At 38.9% G+C, this 26348-nt stretch overlaps 1 protein-coding gene across 2 annotated transcripts in view; it reads left to right on the top strand.

The window, feature by feature from the left end:
- LOC148083076 (ankyrin repeat and IBR domain-containing protein 1-like) overlaps positions 1 to 24155 on the top strand; it is a 56632-nt gene extending 32477 nt beyond the window's left edge. The window contains exons 11-22 of one of the 2 annotated variants that reach the window (XR_015710720.1): positions 4738 to 4826; positions 4952 to 5082; positions 6342 to 6476; positions 6575 to 6661; positions 14291 to 14357; positions 14498 to 14643; positions 14705 to 14883; positions 14942 to 14993; positions 16258 to 16314; positions 16373 to 16496; positions 22067 to 23869; positions 23922 to 24155. Coding sequence is in view for 1 of the 2 variants with exons in the window: in XM_087786214.1 (XP_087642340.1) it covers positions 4738 to 4826; positions 4952 to 5082; positions 6342 to 6476; positions 6575 to 6661; positions 14291 to 14357; positions 14498 to 14643; positions 14705 to 14883; positions 14942 to 14993; positions 16258 to 16314; positions 16373 to 16496; positions 22067 to 23187 (2188 nt within the window). In the remaining variant the exon portion in view is untranslated. Of the gene's footprint in view, positions 1 to 4737; positions 4827 to 4951; positions 5083 to 6341; positions 6477 to 6574; positions 6662 to 14290; positions 14358 to 14497; positions 14644 to 14704; positions 14884 to 14941; positions 14994 to 16257; positions 16315 to 16372; positions 16497 to 22066 lie in introns of both variants that reach the window. The other variant, XM_087786214.1, reaches the window with a different exon arrangement.
- The last annotated feature ends 2193 nt before the right edge of the window (positions 24156 to 26348 follow it).

Here is a 26348-nt window from a genome sequence, read left to right as displayed (position 1 = left end):
ATTTATTAAGCAATATCTACTACATTTACTACAATAATATCTACTACATTTATTAAACAATATCTACTACATTTATTTCGCAATATCTACTACATTTATTACACAATATCTACTACATTTACTAAAATTTTATCTACTACATTTATTAAACAATATCTACTACATTTATTTCGCAATATCTACTACATTTACTACAATAATATCTACTACATTTACTACAATAATATCTACTACATTTACTACAATAATATCTACTACATTTATTAAACAATATCTACTACATTTACTACAATAATATCTACTACATTTATTACACAATATCTACTACATTTATTACGCAATATCTACTACATTTACTACAATAATATCTACTACATTTATTAAACAATATCTACTACATTTATTTCGCAATATCTACTACATTTACTACAATAATATCTACTACATTTACTACAATAATATCTACTACATTTATTAAACAATATCTACTACATTTACTACAATAATATCTACTACATTTACTACAATAATATCTACTACATTTACTACAATAATATCTACTACAGTTATTACACAATATCTACTACATTTATTACAATAATATCTACTACATTTACTACAATAATATCTACTACATTTACTACAATAATATCTACTACATTTACTACACAATATCTACTACATTTATTACGCAATATCTACTACATTTACTACAATAATATCTACTACATTTACTACAATAATATCTACTACATTTATTAAACAATATCTACTACATTTACTACAATAATATCTACTACATTTATTACACAATATCAACTACATTTATTACACAATATCTACTACATTTACTACAATAATATCTACTACATTTATTAAACAATATCTACTACATTTATTTCGCAATATCTACTACATTTATTACACAATATCTACTACATTTATTACTATAATATCTACTACATTTATTACAAAATATCTACTACATTTACTACAATAATATCTACTACATTTATTACACAATATCTACTACATTTATTACGCAATATCTACTACATTTACTACAATAATATCTACTACATTTATTACACAATATCTACTACATTTATTACGCAATATCTACTACATTTACTACAATAATATCTGCTACATTTATTACACAATATCTACTACATTTATTACACAATATCTACTACATTTACTACAATAATATCTACTACATTTATTACACAATATCTACTACATTTATTACACAATATCTACTACATTTACTACAATAATATCTACTACATTTATTACACAATATCTACTACATTTATTACACAATATCTACTACATTTACTACAATAATATCTACTACATTTATTAAACAATATCTACTACATTTATTACAATAATATCTACTACATTTACTACAATAATATCTACTACATTTATTAAACAATATCTACTACATTTACTACAATAATATCTACTACATTTATTACACAATATCTACTACATTTACTACAATAATATCTACTACATTTATTACACAATATCTACTACATTTATTACACAATATCTACTACATTTACTACAATAATATCTACTACATTTATTACACAATATCTACTACATTTACTACAATAATATCTACTACATTTATTACACAATATCTACTACATTTATTAAGCAATATCTACTACATTTACTACAATAATATCTACTACATTTATTAAACAATATCTACTACATTTATTTCGCAATATCTACTACATTTATTACACAATATCTACTACATTTACTAAAATTGTATCTACTACATTTATTAAACAATATCTACTACATTTATTTCGCAATATCTACTACATTTATTACAATAATATCTACTACATTTACTACAATAATATCTACTACATTTACTACAATAATATCTACTACATTTACTACACAATATCTACTACATTTATTACGCAATATCTACTACATTTACTACAATAATATCTACTACATTTACTACAATAATATCTACTACATTTATTAAACAATATCTACTACATTTACTACAATAATATCTACTACATTTATTACACAATATCAACTACATTTATTACACAATATCTACTACATTTACTACAATAATATCTACTACATTTATTAAACAATATCTACTACATTTATTTCGCAATATCTACTACATTTATTACACAATATCTACTACATTTATTACTATAATATCTACTACATTTATTACAAAATATCTACTACATTTACTACAATAATATCTACTACATTTATTACACAATATCTACTACATTTATTACGCAATATCTACTACATTTACTACAATAATATCTACTACATTTATTACACAATATCTACTACATTTATTACGCAATATCTACTACATTTACTACAATAATATCTGCTACATTTATTACACAATATCTACTACATTTATTACACAATATCTACTACATTTACTACAATAATATCTACTACATTTATTACACAATATCTACTACATTTATTACACAATATCTACTACATTTACTACAATAATATCTACTACATTTATTACACAATATCTACTACATTTATTACACAATATCTACTACATTTACTACAATAATATCTACTACATTTATTAAACAATATCTACTACATTTATTACAATAATATCTACTACATTTACTACAATAATATCTACTACATTTATTAAACAATATCTACTACATTTACTACAATAATATCTACTACATTTATTACACAATATCTACTACATTTACTACAATAATATCTACTACATTTATTACACAATATCTACTACATTTATTACACAATATCTACTACATTTACTACAATAATATCTACTACATTTATTACACAATATCTACTACATTTACTACAATAATATCTACTACATTTATTACACAATATCTACTACATTTATTAAGCAATATCTACTACATTTACTACAATAATATCTACTACATTTATTAAACAATATCTACTACATTTATTTCGCAATATCTACTACATTTATTACACAATATCTACTACATTTACTAAAATTGTATCTACTACATTTATTAAACAATATCTACTACATTTATTTCGCAATATCTACTACATTTACTACAATAATATCTACTACATTTACTACAATAATATCTACTACATTTATTAAACAATATCTACTACATTTACTACAATAATATCTACTACATTTATTACACAATATCTACTACATTTATTACGCAATATCTACTACATTTACTACAATAATATCTACTACATTTATTAAACAATATCTACTACATTTATTTCGCAATATCTACTACATTTATTACACAATATCTACTACATTTATTACACAATATCTACTACATTTATTACGCAATATCTACTACATTTACTACAATAATATCTACTACATTTATTAAACAATATCTACTACATTTATTTCGCAATATCTACTACATTTATTACACAATATCTACTACATTTATTACACAATATCTACTACATTTATTACACAATATCTACTACATTTATTTCGCAATATCTACTACATTTATTACACAATATCTACTACATTTATTAAACAATATCTACTACATTTATTACACAATATCTACTACATTTATTTCGCAATATCTACTACATTTATTACACAATATCTACTACATTTATTACACAATATCTACTACATTTATTACACAATATCTACTACATTTATTTCGCAATATCTACTACATTTATTACACAATATCTACTACATTTATTAAACAATATCTACTACATTTATTACACAATATCTACTACATTTATTACACAATATCTACTACATTTATTTCGCAATATCTACTACATTTATTTCACAATATCTACTACATTTATTTCACAATATCTACTACATTTATTACACAATATCTACTACATTTATTTCGCAATATCTACTACATTTATTTCGCAATATCTACTACATTTATTTCACAATATCTACTACATTTATTTCACAATATCTACTACATTTATTACACAATACTGTATCTACTACATTTATTTCGCAATATCTACTACATTTATTACACAATATCTACTGCATTAATTACACAATATCTACATTAATTACACAATATCTACTACATTTATTACACAATATCTACTACATTTATTAAACAATATCTACTACATTTATTACACAATATCTACTACGTTTATTACACAATATATACTACATTTACTAAACAATATGTACTACATTTACTACACAATATATACTACATTTACTAAACAATATATACTACATTTACTAAACAATATGTACTACATTTACTACACAATATCTACTACGTTTATTACACAATATCTACTACGTTTATTAAACAATATCTACTACATTTATTACACAATATCTACTACGTTTATTACACAATATCTACTACGTTTATTACACAATATATACTACATTTACTAAACAATATGTACTACATTTACTACACAATATCTAATACATTTACTACACAATATGTACTACATTTATTACACAATATGTACATATACTAATATTTTTATAAAAATATAGATAATCACCATAAGGTCAAAATAAGATGGAAATACTTGTAATAAATAGATAATATTTCCAACAGGACTATTTGTAGTTGTGTGGAAGACACTCCAGACACACTAGATGTGAAGTGAGGTCGTGGAGGAAGAAGATATTGTAACATCTCCATCCCTGTGTTCCAGGGAGTGTCTCGGAGAAGCTCACGAGCCGTGTGACTGTCACATGTGGAGGAACTGGCTTCAGAAGGTGACGGAGATGAAGCCAGAAGAGTGTGAGTCCGTCTCTTATCACTCGGTGATCCACGCACGAAGAAGCTTCTCTGGTTGTGTGTTGTTGCGTGACGTGTTGTGTTGTGTTGCAACATGATGGAAGTGATGCTGGCGTGTGTGTTGACAGTGGCTGGTGTGGGCGAGGCGTACGAAGACGCTGCCAACTGTCTGTGGCTGCTCACCAACTCCAAACCATGTGCCAACTGCAAGTCTCCCATTCAGAAGAACGAGGGATGCAACCACATGCAGTGTGCCAAGGTCACCACCATATCCTCCACCATTTATGACTAGATGTAGATGCACAACGTTTGTAACAATAATATCGACTACATTTATTATACAATATCTACTACATTTATTACACAATATCTACTACATTATTACACAATATCTACATGTATTACACAATATCTACTACATTTATTACACAATATCTACATGTATTACACAATATCTACTACATTTATTACAATAATATCTACATTTACTACAATAATATCTACATTTATTACACAATATCTACTACATTTATTACAATAATATCTACATGTATTACACAATATCTACTACATTTATTACACAATATCTACATGTATTACACAATATCTACTACATTTATTACACAATATCTACATGTATTACACAATATCTACTACATTTATTACAATAATATCTACTACATTTATTACAATAATATCTACATTTATTATACAATATCTACTACATTTATTACACAATATCTACTACATTTATTACACAATATCTACTACATTTATTACACAATATCTACTACATTTATTACACAATATCTACATGTATTACACAATATCTACTACATTTATTACAATAATATCTACATTTACTACAATAATATCTACATTTATTACACAATATCTACTACATTTATTACAATAATATCTACATTTAGTACACAATATCTACTACATTTATTACAATAATATCTACATTTATTACAATAATATCTACATTTATTACACAATATCTACTACATTTATTACAATAATATCTACATTTACTACACAATATCTACTACATTTATTACAATAATATCTACATTTACTACACAATATCTACTACATTTATTGCAATAATATCTACATTTATTACAATAATATCTACATTTATTACACAACATCTACTACATTTATTACACAATAGCTAATCATTTATAACATAATATCTACTACATTTATTACAATAACATATACTACATTTAATACACAATATCTACATTATTATAATATCACAAAATGTATAAAAAATACATGTATGTATAAAATCAAAATATCTATAACGAGCTCATGATGAATGTATAAAAATACATGTATATATAAATTAAAAATATCTAAAACGAGCTCATGATGAATGTATAAAAATACATGTTTATATAAATACAAAATATCTATAACGAGCTCATGATGAATGTATAAAAATACATGTATATATAAATTCATTAAACATAAAGTGTCAGATCCACATAAATACTGTGTCTTCAGTGCAAGTACGACTTCTGCTGGATCTGCCTGGAGGAGTGGAAGAAGCACAGCTCGTCCACCGGAGGTTATTATCGCTGCACCAGGTACGAGGTGATCCAGCAGCTGGAGGAACAGTCTAAAGAGATGACGGTGGAGGTACAGACACACACACCTGTCGGGGTCACACACACCTGTCGGGGTCACACACACCTGTCGGGGTCACACACACCTTCACTGTTGTGCTTCCATGACAGGCGGAGAAGAAGCACAAGAGTTTCCAGGAGCTGGATCGCTTCATGCACTACTACACTCGCTTCAAGAACCACGAGCACAGTTACAAGGTGAGCACGCTTTACTGTCGGGAGATGAAAGTACACGCTTTACTGTCGGGAGATGAAAGTACACGCTTCACTGTCGGGAGATGAAAGTACACGCTTTACTGTCGGGAGATGAAAGTACACGCTTTACTATCGGGAGATGAAAGTACACGCTTTACTGTCGTGAGATGAAAGTACACGCTTTACTGTCGGGAGATGAAAGTACACGCTTTACTATCGGGAGATGAAAGTACACGCTTTACTGTCGGGAGATGAAAGTACACGCTTTACTGTCGGGAGATGAAAGTACACGCTTTACTGTCGGGAGATGAAAGTACACGCTTTACTGTCGGGAGATGAAAGTACACGCTTTACTGTCGGGAGATGAAAGTACACGCTTTACTGTCGGGAGATGAAAGTACACTCTTTACTGTCGGGAGATGAAAGTACACCCTTTACTGTCGGGAGATGAAAGTACACGCTTTACTGTCGTGAGATGAAAGTACACACTTTACTGTCGTGAGATGAAAGTACACACTTTACTGTCGTGAGATGAAAGTACACACTTTACTGTCGGGAGATGAAAGTACACGCTTTACTGTCGTGAGATGAAAGTACACGCTTTACTGTCGGGAGATGAAAGTACACGCTTTACTGTCGGGAGATGAAAGTACACGCTTTACTGTCGGGAGATGAAAGTACACGCTTTACTGTCGGGAGATGAAAGTACACGCTTTACTGTCGGGAGATGAAAGTACACGCTTTACTGTCGGGAGATGAAAGTACACGCTTTACTGTCGGGAGATGAAAGTACACGCTTTACTGTCGGGAGATGAAAGTACACGCTTTACTGTCGGGAGATGAAAGTACACGCTTTACTGTCAGGAGATGAAAGTACACGCTTTACTGTCGTGAGATGAAAGTACACGCTTTACTGTCGGGAGATGAAAGTACACGCTTTACTGTCAGGAGATGAAAGTACACGCTTTACTGTCGTGAGATGAAAGTACACGCTTTACTATCGTGAGATGAAAGTACACGCTTTACTGTCGGGAGATGAAAGTACACGCTTTACTGTCAGGAGATGAAAGTACACGCTTTACTGTCGTGAGATGAAAGTACACGCTTTACTGTCGGGAGTTGAAAGTACACGCTTTACTGTCGTGAGATGAAAGTACACGCTTTACTGTCGTGAGATGAAAGTACACGCTTTACTGTCGTGAGATGAAAGTACACGCTTTACTGTCGGGAGATGAAAGTACACGCTTTACTGTCGGGAGATGAAAGTACACGCTTTACTGTCGGGAGATGGAAGTACACGCTTTACTGTCGTGAGATGGAAGTACACGCTTTACTATCGTGAGATGAAAGTACACGCTTTACTGTCGTGAGATGAAAGTACACGCTTTACTGTCGGGAGATGAAAGTACACGCTTTACTGTCAGGAGATGAAAGTACACGCTTTACTGTCGTGAGATGAAAGTACACGCTTTACTGTCCTGAGATGAAAGTACACGCTTTACTGTCAGGAGATGAAAGTACACGCTTTACTGTCGTGAGATGAAAGTACACGCTTTACTATCGTGAGATGAAAGTACACGCTTTACTGTCGGGAGATGAAAGTACACGCTTTACTGTCAGGAGATGAAAGTACACGCTTTACTGTCAGGAGATGAAAGTACACGCTTTACTGTCGTGAGATGAAAGTACACGCTTTACTGTCGGGAGATGAAAGTACACGCTTTACTGTCGTGAGATGAAAGTACACGCTTTACTGTCGTGAGATGAAAGTACACGCTTTACTGTCGTGAGATGAAAGTACACGCTTTACTGTCGTGAGATGAAAGTACACGCTTTACTGTCGGGAGATGAAAGTACACGCTTTACTGTCGGGAGATGAAAGTACACGCTTTACTGTCGTGAGATGGAAGTACACGCTTTACTGTCGGGAGATGAAAGTACACGCTTTACTGTCGGGAGATGAAAGTACACGCTTTACTGTCGGGAGATGAAAGTACACGCTTTACTGTCGGGAGATGAAAGTACACGCTTTACTGTCGGGAGATGAAAGTACACGCTTTACTGTCGGGAGATGAAAGTACACGCTTTACTGTCGGGAGATGAAAGTACACGCTTTACTGTCGGGAGATGAAAGTACACGCTTTACTGTCGGGAGATGAAAGTACACGCTTTACTGTCGGGAGATGAAAGTACACGCTTTACTGTCGGGAGATGAAAGTACACGCTTTACTGTCGTGAGATGAAAGTACACGCTTTACTGTCGTGAGATGAAAGTACACGCTTTACTGTCGGGAGATGAAAGTACACGCTTTACTGTCGGGAGATGGAAGTACACGCTTTACTGTCGGGAGATGAAAGTACACGCTTTACTGTCGTGAGATGAAAGTACACGCTTTACTGTCGGGAGATGAAAGTACACGCTTTACTGTCGGGAGATGAAAGTACACGCTTTACTGTCGGGAGATGAAAGTACACGCTTTACTGTCGGGCGATGAAAGTACACGCTTTACTGTCGGGAGATGAAAGTACACGCTTTACTGTCGGGAGATGGAAGTACACGCTTTACTGTCGGGAGATGAAAGTACACGCTTTACTGTCGGGAGATGAAAGTACACGCTTTACTGTCGGGAGATGAAAGTACACGCCTAACTGTCGTGAGATGAAAGTACACGCCTTACTGTCGTGAGATGAAAGTACACGCCTTACTGTCGGGAGATGAAAGTACACGCTTTACTGTCGGGAGATGAAAGTACACGCTTTACTGTCGGGAGATGAAAGTACACGCTTGACTGTCGGGAGATGAAAGTACACGCTTTACTGTCCTGAGATGAAAGTACACGCTTTACTGTCGGGAGATGAAAGTACACGCTTGAAACACGTGATAGAAACACTCTTCACATAAACTAATAAACATTATGTGTATTTATAATTAATTAAAAATGAACTAGTATCAACTCTGGTGTCATGTAGTGAATGTTCTTCAAGACGCAGTAACTTCTCATCATGACCATGTTTTACACTTTATTACTTTATAAAGTTGCTCTGAAATATGGACGAACGAGAGGTTACGAGAGTCCATTATGACGTAATAAAGTGTTTTCAGTGGGCGGAGCTTAAGATAATTTTCTAATGAAATATTTAAATGAAAAGAGTACAAACACACACTGATGATACAATAGAGTCACACATCACAACACACACACACTGATGATACAATAGAGTCACACATCACAACAACACACACACACACTGATGATACAATAGAGTCACACATCACAACAACACACACACTGATGATACAATAGAGTCACACATCACAACAACACACACACACTCTGATGATACAATAGAGTCACACATCACAACAACACACACACACACTGATGATACAATAGAGTCACACATCACAACAACAACACACACACACACTGATGATACAATAGAGTCACACATCACAACAACACACACACTGATGATACAATAGAGTCACACATCACAACAACACACACACACACTGATGATACAATAGAGTCACACATCACAACAACACACACACTGATGATACAATAGAGTCACACATCACAACAACACACACACACTCTGATGATACAATAGAGTCACACATCACAACAACACACACACACACACTGATGATACAATAGAGTCACACATCACAACAACTCACACACACACTGATGATACAATAGAGTCACACATCACAACAACACACACACTGATGATACAATAGAGACACACATCACAACAACACACACACACTGATGATACAATAGAGTCACACATCACAACAACACACACACACACTGATGATACAATAGAGTCACACATCACAACAACTCACACACACACTGATGATACAATAGAGTCACACATCACAACAACACACACACTGATGATACAATAGAGTCACACATCACAACAACACACACACTGATGATACAATAGAGTCACACATCACAACAACACACACACACACTGATGATACAATAGAGTCACACATCACAACAACACACACACTGATGTTACAATAGAGTCACACATCACAACAACACACACACTGATGATACAATAGAGTCACACATCACAACAACACACACACTGATGATACAATAGAGTCACACATCACAACAACAACACACACACACACTGATGATACAATAGAGTCACACACTTATGTACATCAGAAAACTGGTAGCAGCAAATAGGAAAAACCCCAAAGTGTTGTTTGACACGATTAATTCTCTTGTGTCTCCTGCTCCTCAAATCACGCCTGTCTTCTGTGAAGCTGACAGCAATGCATTGTTGAGATTTTTCACTGACAAAATTAAATTGATCAAAGAGAAAATCTCTCCCCCTTTGTTGGGAACCCCTACTGTCTCTGAGCCCCTCTCCTCCTCTTGGTCCTCCTTCACTGCTGTATCTTTGGGTGATATTTCAGCACTAGTGAACAAGATGAAACCATCCTCTTGCTCAGATGACGTCCTTCCTTGTAGGCTTTTTATCAAAGTATTTGATGTAATTGGCCCCTGGGTTACCAAAATGGTGAACCTCTCCCTTTCCACAGGGGTTTTTCCCAATGCATTTAAACATGCCATTGTGGAGCCTCTGCTCAAAAAAACAGGCTTAGACCCAACTGACCTCAGTAATTTCAGGCCTATTTCTAAGCTCCCTTTCTTGTCCAAGATCTTGGAGAAGGTGGTGTCTGAGCAGCTGTCTTTGTTCCTGGATCAGAGCGACATCCATGAGAAGTTTCAGTCTGGCTTCCGTAAACATCACTCTACGGAGACAGCTTTATTGAAAGTGTCCAGTGACATCATGATGTCGGCTGACTCTGGTAAATTCACTGTTCTGGTTCTCTTGGATCTGTCGTCAGCCTTTGACACAGTTGATCACCAGATCCTGCTGAGAAGACTAAGGGATGAAGTGGGACTGTCTGGGTCTGTGTTAGAATGGTTCTCATCTTACCTTTCTGGGCGCAGTTTTAGTGTATCTGTCAATCAAATGAGGTCTGAATCGGCAGATCTGTTGTGTGCAGTCCCTCAAGGTTCTGTTCTGGGTCCTTTATTGTTTGAATGATTTTACCGAGGGGAATCAAGTACAGCACAGAGATTTCCAGATGTTTCTTATCACATGTTTGCTGATGACATCCAGCTCTACTGCTCTTTTGATCCAACTGAGCCCCAGAGGCTGAACTTAGTCAATTGTTTGCTAGAAATCAAACAATGAGTGAAAACACTCTACAGCTAAATGTGGACAAAACTTAAACACTGGTGATTGTTGATGATAAGATTCCAGGGTTGAGTCAGTACTTGGGTGACTTAGGTCAGTCTGTCAAACTGAGCCTGAGAAACCTGGGTGTTGTATTTGATAAAGACATGTCTCTTGTTCAACACTGTAGAAAACTGACCAGAAACTGTTTCCTTCAACTGAGAAAAATCTCTAAACTTGTCTAAAATGTTGTCGGAAATATGATCTGGATCTTATAATCCATGCGTTTGTTTCTTCTCGTCTGGACTATTGTAACAGTTTGTTTTCATGTCTTAACAAGAAGGATGTGTCTCGTCTGCAGTTGATTCAGAACTCTGCAGCGAGAATTCTGACCCGCTCTAGTAGAAGAACTCACATTTCTCCGATCCTTAAAACTCTTCACTGGCTTCCAGTTTCTTTCAGGATCAACTTTAAAATTCTGGTTCTTACTTTCAGATCTATTCATGGTCAGGCTCCTCCTTCCATCAGTGATCTGATCCAGCCTTACACCCCAGCTCGGGCTCTGAGGTCTGTGGATCAGAATCTACTTATGGTTCCACGCACACGGCTCAGGACCAGAGGAGAGAAATCTTTTCAGGCTGTTGCTCCTAAGCTTTGGAATGATCTTCTCTCTCTTTGCTCTTGATGATCTACTGACTCCTTTAAGAAACATCTTAAGACGTTTCTATTTGTTCAGGCTTTTCCTTGAATTTCTGGAACTCCTGTGTTGTTCTCAGTATTATCTTGATCTTTGAAGTATGTACTTTTTTGAGTATTGTTTTGATTGTCTAAGCGCTTTGTGACCCTGGTCTCGAAAAGCGCTATATAAATAAATATTACTTACTTACTTACTTACTTACATCACAACAACACACACACACACACTGATGATACAATAGAGTCACACATCACAACAACTCACACACACACTGATGATACAATAGAGTCACACATCACAACAACACACACACTGATGATACAATAGAGTCCGGCAACACACACTGTTGATACAATAGAGTCCAACATCACAACAACACACACGCACATACACTTTTGTTCAACTTTAAATAACAAAACTCAAACAAATGCATACACAGACAGACACACAAGTAAAAAAGTCACAAACATACACCTACACACAAACAAACATACACACACAAATAGATATAAATAAACGTACACAGACACACAAACAAACATACACACAAATAGATACAAACAAACATACACAGACACACAAGCAAACATACACAGACACACAAAGACACATACACACATAAATAGATACAAACAAACATACACAGACACACAAAGACACATACACACACAAATTGATATAAACAAACATACACAAACAAACATACACAGACACACAAAGACACATACACACACAAAAGGATACAAACAAACATACACAGACACACAAACAAACATACAAAGACACATACACACACAAATTGATACAAACAAACATACACAAACAAACATACACAGACACACAAAGACACATACACACACAAACGGATACAGAAAAACATACACAGACACAAAAACAAACATACACAGACGCACAAACAAACATACACAGACGCACAAACAAACATACACAGACACACAAACAAACATCAACAGACACACAAACAAACAGACACACAAACAAACAGACACACAAACAAACATCAACAGACACACAAACAAACATACACAGACACACAAACATACACAGACACACAAACAAACATACACAGACACACAAACAAACATCAACAGACACACAAACAAACATACACAGACACACAAACATACACAGACACACAAACATACACAGACGCACAAACCTACACAGACACACAAACCTACACAGACACACAAACATACACAGACACACAAACAAACATCAACAGACACACAAACAAACATACACAGACACACAAACAAACATACACAGACGCACAAACATACACAGACACACAAACAAACATCAACAGACACACAAACAAACATACACAGACACACAAACATACACAGACACACAGACACACAAACAAACATTAACAGACACACAAACAAACATACACAGACACACAAACATACACAGACGCACAAACATACACAGACGCACAAACATACACAGACACACAAACATACACAGACACACAAACAAACATACACAGACACACAAACAAACATACACAGACGCACAAACATACACAGACACACAAACAAACATCAACAGACACACAAACAAACACACACAAACATACACAGACGCACAAACATACACAGACGCACAAACATACACAGACACACAAACAGACTCACGCTGGCATCACCTGAGGCTGAACAGTTTTCAATGGTTGTCTCTAGTTGGAGCAGAAGCTGCTGAAGACGGCGAAGGAGAAGATGGAGCAGCTGAGCCGAGCGTTCATCTGCCGTGAGTCTCAGTGTTGTTTGTGTTCATCTGACGTGTGTGTCGTCTCTTGAGAAACTACACACTCGGTGTGTGCGATCAACGCTGTGCTGCTGCTCACATCGTGGAAGACAGTGACGAGTAACCGTTCCGATGCTCCTCAGGCGAAGGAACGCCTCCGGACACTCGCTTCATCGAGGACGGCGTGAGCGAGCTGCTGAAGACAAGACGAGTGCTCAAGTGCTCGTACCCGTACGGCTTCTTCCTGCAGCAGGGCAGCACCCAGAAGGAGATCTTCGAGCTCATGCAGGTGCTTCCCGTGTCCTCCACCTTCCTCCTCCTCCTCCTCCTCCTCACCCTCTGCTCCTCAGACCGACCTGGAGATGGTGGTGGAGGATCTGGCCCAGAAGGTGAACCGGCCGTACCTGAGGACGCCGCGACACAAGATCATGAGCGCGGCTCGGCTGGTGCAGCAGAAGAGGCAGGAGTTCCTGGCGTCCGTGGCCAGAGGCGTGGCTCCCAACGACTCGCCGGAACCTCCGCGCCGCAAGTACGGCACCAGCAGGTCTCACGCTTCGAACCTCGGTTCAAAGACCTTCTCGTTTCAGTTACCCCGGAGGATCCTGGGACTGGGAGTATCTCGGCTTCGCCTCGCCGGAGGTAACACAAATACTGACGACAATGTTGTGCTCGACACTAGCAGAGCGACTGTGTGACGAAAATCATGATTCCACTTCATACATGCAACACCCTCTACACAATATCTACTACATTTATTACACAATATCTACTACAGTTATTACACAATATCTACTACATTTATTACACAATATCTACTACAGTTATTACACAATATCTGCTACATGTATTACACAATATCTACTACATTTATTACACAATATCTACTACAGTAATTACACAATATCTACTACAGTTATTACACAATATCTACTACAGTAATTACACAATATCTAATACATTTATTACACACTATCTACTACATTTATTACACACTATCTACTACATTTATTAAGGTAAGGTAAGGTAAAACTGTATTGTTTTTTCCAGTAGCCAGCAATTTTTCATAAACAATAAAAAATAATACATAAAAAATAAAATAAGAAAAGAACATAAGAGGAAGATCAAGATGACACAATCTAAGTATAAAGATAAAGACAAAGAACATAGAGTCAAAGAACTATCTACTACATTTAGTAGACAATATCTACTACATTTATTACACAATATCTGCTGAGTTTATTACATAATATATACTACATTTATTACACAATATCTACAACATTTATTACGCAACATTTATTACACAATATTTACTCCATTTATAACAAAAATCTCTATAGATTTATTAATAAGTAAGTAATAGTTATTTCTAAAGCGCCTTTCTAGACCAGGGTCACGAAGCGCTTTAACAATAAATAAGAAATACACAGTTAAAATAAATACTTTAAAAGATCAATACAACATAGAGACAAACACAGCAGCAAAAAGAAAGTTAAGAAAACGCACAAATAAAAATGTCTTAAGATGTTTCTTGCTTAAGTCAAATACATTGGGAAAAACCCCTGTGGAAAGGGAGAGGTTTACTATATCGGTGACCCAGGGGCCCATAAAACACTTTGATTAAGAGCCTACAAGGAAGGATGTCGGACCAGCAAGAGAAGGGTTTCATCTTGTTCGCCAGTGCAGAAATATCAGCCAGAGTCACAGGCTTAAAGAAGGACCACAAGGTGGAGACCGGCTCAGTGACAGCAGGGGTTCCACACACGAGGGGGGGGGGGTTTCTCTTTGATCAAAGTAATTTATCAGTGAATAATCTCAACAATGCATTAGTGTCAGCTTCACAGAAGTGCAGTGTAACGTTGCAGCTCTAGCTTGTTCAAACTAAGTGTATATTTGTGTTCAGATGGGGAGTCGCCACTCGGTGCTGGGCACAGGTGACCAGAGGGAGCGTCTCTCACAGGTGAGCTATAGTGACCGGTAGGTCCTGGACCCCAGTTAACCTCGGCGAGTGTGTGCAGGATTACGCCGACCTGCAGTACAGACGCCGACACCGGCCTCGCCGCAGAGGAGACATGCTGAGTCTGCACAACCTCAGGAGCAGCAGCAACACGCCGGAGAGCAGCCGCCGCAGCAGCAACACAGGTCAGAGGTCGACCGCCACCGTCCTCGCCTCTCGGGGACGATATGTTGCTGAGGGGTCAGAGGACTTCTTAACCTTCGTGTTGTCTCTGGGTCAATGTGAACCGGAGGCCCCAAAACAAATGTGTTCGTGGTATCCCTTGTGTTGTCTGTGGGTCAAGGTGAATGACCTCCCTGGCTTCCAAAAATACAAATTGCAGTGTTGATGCCACAGACACGTTTGACGATTCGGGTCACTTTGACCCTGAGATAACATGAAATACTGACATCAATGTCTACTACATTTATTACACAATATCTACTACATTTATTACACTTATTACACAATATCTACCACATTTATTACACAATATCTACACATTTATTACACAATATCTACATTTATTACACAATATCTACTACATTTATTACACAATATCTACACATTTATTACACAATATCTACATTTATTACACAATATCTACTACATTTATTACACTTATTACACAATATCTACCACATTTATTACACAATATCTACATTTATTACACAATATCTACTACATTTATTACACTTATTACACAATATCTACCACATTTATTACAATAATATCTACATTTATTACACAATATCTACTAAATTTATTACACAATATCTACATTTATTACACAATATCTACTACATTTATTACAATAATATCTACATTTATTACACAATATCTACATTTATTACAATAATATCTACACTTATTACACAATATCTACTACATTGATTACAATAAAATCCATTATTTTAATCCATTCCATTTTTAAACATATACGGCAGAAGTTTATTTTTACCGTCGACCGGTTTTAATTCTGATGTCATAAAATCCAGCTGAATATGCTAAAATTACTTACTTACTTACTTACATTAATACAGTGAAGGAGCCACATTAATACAGTTACAGTGAAGGGGCCACATTAATACAGTGAAGGAGCCACATTAATACAGTTACAGTGAAGGAGCCACATTAATACAGTGAAGGAGCCACATTAATACAGTTACAGTGAAGGAGCCAAATTAATACAGTGAAGGAGCCACATTAATACAGTTACAGTGAAGGAGCCACATTAATACAGTTACAGTGAAGGGGCCACATTAATACAGTGAAGGAGCCACATTAATACAGTTACAGTGAAGGAGCCACATTAATACAGTGAAGGAGCCACATTAATACAGTTACAGTGAAGGAGCCACATTAATACAGTGAAGGGGCCACATTAATACAGTGAAGGAGCCACATTAATACAGTTACAGTGAAGGAGCCACATTAATACAGTGAAGGAGCCACATTAATACAGTGAAGGAGCCACATTAATACAGTGAAGGAGCCACATTAATACAGTTACAGTGAAGGAGCCACATTAATACAGTGAAGGGGCCACATTAATACAGTGAAGGGGCCACATTAATACAGTTACAGTGAAGGAGCCACATTAATACAGTTACAGTGAAGGAGCCACATTAATACAGTGAAGGGGCCACATTAATACAGTGAAGGGGCCACATTAATACAGTGAAGGGGCCACATTAATACAGTTACAGTGAAGGAGCCACATTAATACAGTTACAGTGAAGGAGCCACATTAATACAGTTACAGTGAAGGAGCCACATTAATACAGTTACAGTGAAGGAGCCACATTAATACAGTTACAGGGAAGGAGCCACATTAATACAGTTACAGTGAAGGAGCCACATTAATACAGTTACAGTGAAGGAGCCACATTAATACAGTTACAGTGAAGGGGCCACATTAATACAGTGAAGGGGCCACATTAATACAGTGAAGGAGCCACATTAATACAGTGAAGGAGCCACATTAATACAGTTACAGTGAAGGGGCCACATTAATACAGTTACAGTGAAGGAGCCACATTAATACAGTTACAGTGAAGGAGCCACATTAATACAGTTACAGTGAAGGGGCCACATTAATACAGTGAAGGGGCCACATTAATACAGTGAAGGAGCCACATTAATACAGTGAAGGAGCCACATTAATACAGTTACAGTGAAGGGGCCACATTAATACAGTTACAGTGAAGGAGCCACATTAATACAGTTACAGTGAAGGAGCCACATTAATACAGTTACAGTGAAGGGGCCACATTAATACAGTGAAGGGGCCACATTAATACAGTGAAGGAGCCACATTAACCGACCGCCACCGTCCTCGCCTCTCGGGGACGATATGTTGCTGAGGGGTCAGAGGACTTCTTAACCTTCGTGTTGTCTCTGGGTCAATGTGACCCGGAGGCCCCAAAACAAATGTGTTCGTGGTATCCCTTGTGTTGTCTGTGGGTCAAGGTGAATGACCTCCCTGGCTTCCAAAAATACAAATTGCAGTGTTGATACCACAGACACGTTTGACGATTCGGGTCACTTTGACCCTGAGATAACATGAAATACTGACATCAATGTTGTGGCTGTGTACAAAATATGTACTCCATTTATTACACAATATCTACATTTATTACTCCATATTTACAGCATTTATTAAACAATATCTACTACATTTATTACAAAATATCTACTACATTTATTACACAATATCTACTACATTTATTACACTTATTACACAATATCTACCACATTTATTACACAATATCTACACATTTATTACACAATATCTACATTTATTACACAATATCTACTACATTTATTACACTTATTACACAATATCTACCACATTTATTATAATAATATCTACATTTATTACACAATATCTACTAAATTTATTACACAATATCTACATTTATTACACAATATCTACTACATTTATTACAATAATATCTACATTTATTACACAATATCTACATTTATTACAATAATATCTACACTTATTACACAATATCTACTACATTGATTACAATAAAATCCATTATTTTAATCCATTCCATTTTTAAACATATACGGCAGAAGTTTATTTTACCGTCGACCGGTTTTAATTCTGATGTCATAAAATCCAGCTGAATATGCTAAAATTACTTACTTACTTACTTACATTAATACAGTGAAGGAGCCACATTAATACAGTTACAGTGAAGGGGCCACATTAATACAGTGAAGGAGCCACATTAATACAGTTACAGTGAAGGAGCCACATTAATACAGTGAAGGAGCCACATTAATACAGTTACAGTGAAGGAGCCACATTAATATAGTGAAGGAGCCACATTAATACAGTTACAGTGAAGGAGCCACATTAATACAGTTACAGTGAAGGAGCCACATTAATACAGTTACAGTGAAGGAGCCACATTAATACAGTGAAGGAGCCACATTAATACAGTTACAGTGAAGGAGCCACATTAATACAGTTACAGTGAAGGAGCCACATTAATACAGTGAAGGGGCCACATTAATACAGTGAAGGGGCCACATTAATACAGTTACAGTGAAGGAGCCACATTAATACAGTTACAGTGAAGGAGCCACATTAATACAGTGAAGGAGCCACATTAATACAGTGAAGGAGCCACATTAATACAGTTACAGTGAAGGAGCCACATTAATACAGTTACAGTGAAGGAGCCACATTAATACAGTGAAGGGGCCACATTAATACAGTGAAGGGGCCACATTAATACAGTTACAGTGAAGGAGCCACATTAATACAGTTACAGTGAAGGAGCCACATTAATACAGTTACAGTGAAGGAGCCACATTAATACAGTTACAGTGAAGGAGCCACATTAATACAGTTACAGGGAAGGAGCCACATTAATACAGTTACAGTGAAGGAGCCACATTAATACAGTTACAGTGAAGGAGCCACATTAATACAGTTACAGTGAAGGGGCCACATTAATACAGTGAAGGGGCCACATTAATACAGTGAAGGAGCCACATTAATACAGTGAAGGAGCCACATTAATACAGTTACAGTGAAGGGGCCACATTAATACAGTTACAGTGAAGGAGCCACATTAATACAGTTACAGTGAAGGAGCCACATTAATACAGTTACAGTGAAGGGGCCACATTAATACAGTGAAGGGGCCACATTAATACAGTGAAGGAGCCACATTAATACAGTGAAGGAGCCACATTAATACAGTTACAGTGAAGGGGCCACATTAATACAGTTACAGTGAAGGGGCCACATTAATACAGTGAAGGAGCCACATTAATACAGTGAAGGGGCCACATTAATACAGTAAAGGAGCCACATTAATACAGTAAAGGAGCCACATTAATACAGTTACAGTGAAGGAGCCACATTAATACAGTGAAGGAGCCACATTAATACAGTGAAGGAGCCACATTAATACAGTTACAGTGAAGGAGCCACATTAATACAGTGAAGGGGCCACATTAATACAGTGAAGGGGCCACATTAATACATTTACAGTGAAGGAGCCACATTAATACAGTTACAGTGAAGGAGCCACATTAATACAGTGAAGGGGCCACATTAATACAGTGAAGGAGCCACATTAATACAGTTACAGTGAAGGAGCCACATTAATACAGTGAAGGGGCCACATTAATACAGTGAAGGGGCCACATTAATACAGTGAAGGGGCCACATTAATACAGTTACAGTGAAGGAGCCACATTAATACAGTTACAGTGAAGGAGCCACATTAATACAGTGAAGGGGCCACATTAATACAGTGAAGGGGCCACATTAATACAGTTACAGTGAAGGAGCCACATTAATACAGTGAAGGGGCCACATTAATACAGTGAAGGGGCCACATTAATACAGTGAAGGAGCCACATTAATACAGTTACAGTGAAGGAGCCACATTAATACAGTTACAGTGAAGGAGCCACATTGATACAGTTACAGTGAAGGAGCCACATTAATACAGTTACAGTGAAGGAGCCACATTAATACAGTTACAGTGAAGGAGCCACATTAATACAGTTACAGGGAAGGAGCCACATTAATACAGTTACAGTGAAGGAGCCACATTAATACAGTTACAGTGAAGGGGCCACATTAATACAGTGAAGGGGCCACATTAATACAGTGAAGGAGCCACATTAATACAGTGAAGGAGCCACATTAATACAGTTACAGTGAAGGGGCCACATTAATACAGTTACAGTGAAGGAGCCACATTAATACAGTTACAGTGAAGGAGCCACATTAATACAGTTACAGTGAAGGAGCCACATTAATACAGTTACAGTGAAGGGGCCACATTAATACAGTGAAGGGGCCACATTAATACAGTGAAGGAGCCACATTAATACAGTGAAGGAGCCACATTAATACAGTGAAGGAGCCACATTAATACAGTGAAGGGGCCACATTAATACAGTGAAGGGGCCACATTAATACAGTTACAGTGAAGGGGCCACATTAATACAGTGAAGGAGCCACATTAATACAGTGAAGGGGCCACATTAATACAGTGAAGGAGCCACATTAATACAGTTACAGTGAAGGGGCCACATTAATACAGTGAAGGGGCCACATTAATACAGTGAAGGGGCCACATTAATACAGTGAAGGGGCCACATTAATACAGTGGAGGGGCCACATTAATACAGTGGAGGGGCCACATTAACACACTGACACATGTGTCTCCTGCAGAGGCCCCGGACAGGATTGACGGACGCAGACGAGGACTGGGGTCCCTGGACGAGGACGACCCCAACATCCTGCTGGCGATCCAGCTGTCCCTGCAGGAGTCCCGGCGAGAGCGGGGCCTGGACCCGGAGCGGGGCCCGGAGGCCCGGCTGGATCTGGACCCGGGCAGACGGACGGCGTCCACCGGGGACCTGGGCGACGTCGCCCTGCACTCTCTGGGCCACGACGGCCCCCCCGCGGCGCTGTCGTTCCCCGCCTCGCTCCGGGAGCCCCCTCGACCCCCCAACAGGACAGACTCCACCCGTCAGCCATCTTTGACGCACCCCCTCCCGCTGCCCCCCCCGCCCCCCTCCCTCAGCGCCGAGCTGCTGGAGCTGGGCGACAGCCTTATGGGCCTCGGGACCGTGGTGGACCTGCAGGAGCCGAGGTCCTCCCGTCACTCGCCCGCTCCCCGGGTTCTCTCTGACCCACTAGAACACGGCGAGACCCCCCGGACCCCCTCACGTGAGCCGGCCGAGGCGGAACAAACCGCCTCCTGTTCCCAGGACCGTTCTCGCGTCCTGGGTCACACGGACCCGTCCGGGTCTCATCAGCCGGAGCTCCAGCCTCCGACCCAGTTGTGCCTCCCGTCTCTGGACCTGGAGCCGGAGCTGCTGCTCTCCCCCGTCATCCCCCGCGGGGGGCCGTTCACCCCCAACGACCCCGAGAGCCTGGAGCTCCTGGACCCCACCAGCAGTGCTCAGCTGCTGGACAACATCATGGCCTGGTTCAACCACAACATCAACCCCCAGAACAACCCGCAGAGCCTGGCCCTGGTGCCCTCGCCCCCCACCACAGAGTCGGACTCCTCCCCCGACAAACTCACCCAGAGCCAGGACTCCACGGACGCCCCGGTCTGGCAGCCCCTGGAGGGTCGGCCTGAAGAAGACCCGCCTCCCGGTCCGGACCGGGACGAGCCGGAAGAGCCGCAGGAGGAGGGCGGGGGGGTCGAGTGTGGGTCGCACCCGGAGGCCGGGGAGACCCCGGACTCACCCGCACACACTGCCAACGACCCGGACCCTCCGCCCGAGCTGGACCGGTCGCCCGAGGAGGAGGAGTGGGAGGAGCAGGTCCACCTGGTGTGAGGAGGTTCTTGTGGTGTCCAGTCAAGTTCCTCAGTGACATCAGAACGTTCGTGATGTTCGACCTTGAAGATCGTTTTTAGTCGTTTCTACAGTTTTTTATTTTCTAATTGAAAAACTACTTCAATGAGTTTAATTTTCTTTATTCAATCATTCAAAAAATATTTTCTCTAAATTTAATTCATAGTCTTTTAAATTCAAAATGTTTAACAAGCGTCTCCAGACCAAAGCAACAGAGCACCGAGCACATCCAACCTTCAGCCAATCATGTGACCCGATCACCATCATGTGACCTGTGACCCTGCGCTGGATTGGACGAGTCTGGCAGGATATATATTGAATTTAAAAGACTCTAAATAAAGGATTCAATGGATCCAGAGAATTAAAGTACGTGTAAAATTAAAGATTTTAAATGTAAATAATATAAAATACAAAAATGATCCATGATTTAAAAAGAGAATTCAACTCAAAAACAAACATTAATTGTGAAAAACAAACGACAAGAGTTTCAAGGTCAATGTTCTGATGACACTGACCTGTCGAGTCGACCTTTGTGTTCCAACCACAGCTGAAGACGTTCGGCTCCGTTGAAGGACGCTGTGAAGATTCAGGTATAAAAACTCTTTTCAACCTTTTTCCCGTCGCTGTCGTGACACGTGTGAGTCTCGGGTCTAAAGTCCTGAAGGTCGTCTCGGGTCTAAAGTCCTGAAGGTCGTCTCGGGTCTAAAGTCCTGAAGGTCGTCTCGGATCTAAAGTCCCGAACGTCGCGTCGTCTCGGATCTAAAGTCTTGGATCTAAAGTCCTGAAGGTCGCGTCGTCTCGGATCTAAAGTCCCGAACGTCGCGTCGTCTCGGATCTAAAGTCTTGGATCTAAAGTCCTGAACGTCGCGTCGTCTCGGATCTAAAGTCTTGGATCTAAAGTCCTGAAGGTCGCGTCGTCTCGGATCTAAAGTCCCGAACGTCGCGTCGTCTCGGATCTAAAGTCTTGGATCTAAAGTCCTGAAGGTCGCGTCGTCTCGGATCTTAAGTCTCGGATCTAAAGTCCTGAACGTCGCGTCGTCTCGGATCTAAAGTCTTGGATCTAAAGTCCTGAAGGTCGCGTCGTCTCGGATCTAAAGTCCTGAACGTCGCGTCGTCTCGGATCTAAAGTCTTGGATCTAAAGTCCTGAACGTCGCGTCGTCTCGGATCTAAAGTCTTGGATCTAAAGTCCTGAACGTCGCGTCGTCTCGGATCTAAAGTCTTGGATCTAAAGTCCTGAACGTCGCGTCGTCTCGGATCTAAAGTCTTGGATCTAAAGTCCTGAACGTCGCGTCGTCTCGGATCTAAAGTCTCGGATCTAAAGTCCTGAACGTCGCGTCGTCTCGGATCTAAAGTCTCGGATCTAAAGTCCTGAACGTCGCATCGTCTCGGATCTTAAGTCTCGGATCTAAAGTCTCGGATCTAAAGTCCTGAACGTCGCGTCGTCTCGGATCTAAAGTCTCGGATCTAAAGTCCTGAACGTCGCGTCGTCTCGGATCTAAAGTCTTGGATTTAAAGTCCTGAACGTCGCGTCGTCTCGGATCTAAAGTCCTGAAGGTCGCTCGGGTCTAAAGTCTCAAAACGTCGCGTCGTCTCGGATCTAAAGTCTTGGATCTAAAGTCCTGAACGTCGCGTCGTCTCGGACCTAAAGTCTTGGATCTAAAGTCCTGAACGTCGCGTCGTCTCGGATCTTAAGTCTCGGATCTAAAGTCCTGAACGTCGCGTCGTCTCGGATCTAAAGTCTTGGATTTAAAGTCCTGAACGTCGCGTCGTCTCAGATCTAAAGTTCTGAAGGTCGCTCGGGTCTAAAGTCTCAAAACGTCGCGTCGTCTCGGACCTAAAGTCTTGGATCTAAAGTCCTGAACGTCGCGTCGTCTCGGATCTAAAGTCTCGGATCTAAAGTCTTGGATCTAAAGTCCCAAACGTCGCGTCGTCTCGGATCTAAAGTCTCGGATCTAAAGTCCTGAACGTCGCGTCGTCTCGGATCTAAAGTCTCGGATCTAAAGTCCCAAACGTCGCGTCGTCTCGGATCTAAAGTCTTGGATCTAAAGTCCTGAACGTCGCGTCGTCTCGGATCTAAAGTCTCGGATCTAAAGTCCTGAACGTCGCGTCGTCTCGGATCTAAAGTCTTGGATCTAAAGTCCTGAACGTCGCGTCGTCTCGGATCTTAAGTCTCGGATCTAAAGTCCTGAACGTCGCGTCGTCTCGGATCTAAAGTCTTGGATTTAAAGTCCTGAACGTCGCGTCGTCTCAGATCTAAAGTCCTGAAGGTCGCTCGGGTCTAAAGTCTCAAAACGTCGCGTCGTCTCGGATCTAAAGTCTTGGATCTAAAGTCCCAAACGTCGCGTCGTCTCGGATCTAAAGTCTCGGATCTAAAGTCCTGAACGTCGCGTCGTCTCGGATCTAAAGTCTTGGATCTAAAGTCCTGAACGTCGCGTCGTCTCGGACCTAAAGTCTCGGATCTAAAGTCTTGGATCTAAAGTCCTGAACGTCGCGTCGTCTCGGATCTAAAGTCCCAAACGTCGCGTCGTCTCGGATCTAAAGTCTTGGATCTAAAGTCCTGAACGTCGCGTCGTCTCGGACCTAAAGTCTCGGATCTAAAGTCTCAGATCTAAAGTCCTGAACGTCGCGTCGTCTCGGACCTAAAGTCTCGGATCTAAAGTCTTGGATCTAAAGTCCCAAACGTCGCGTTGTCTCGGATCTAAAGTCTCGGATCTAAAGTCTTGGATCTAAAGTCCTGAACGTCGCGTCGTCTCGGACCTAAAGTCTCGGATCTAAAGTCTTGGATCTAAAGTCCTTAACGTCGCGTCGTCTCGGATCTAAAGTCTCGGATCTAAAGTCCTGAACGTCGCGTCGTCTCGGACCTAAAGTCTCGGATCTAAAGTCCTTAACGTCGCGTCGTCTCGGATCTAAAGTCTCGGATCTAAAGTCTCGGATCTAAAGTCTCGGATCTAAAGTCTTGGATCTAAAGTCCCAAACGTCGCGTCGTCTCGGATCTAAAGTCTCGGATCTAAAGTCCTGAAGGTCGCGTCGTCTCGGACCTAAAGTCTCGGATCTAAAGTCTTGGATCTAAAGTCCTTAACGTCGCGTCGTCTCGGATCTAAAGTCTCGGATCTAAATTCCCGAAAATCGCGAAGCCATAAAA

The sequence above is a fragment of the Callionymus lyra genome, chromosome 3 (assembly GCF_982586985.1).
Source record: "Callionymus lyra chromosome 3, fCalLyr1.hap1.1, whole genome shotgun sequence".
Lineage (NCBI taxonomy): Eukaryota > Metazoa > Chordata > Actinopteri > Syngnathiformes > Callionymidae > Callionymus > Callionymus lyra.
This window is presented reverse-complemented; position numbering and strand designations above follow the sequence as displayed.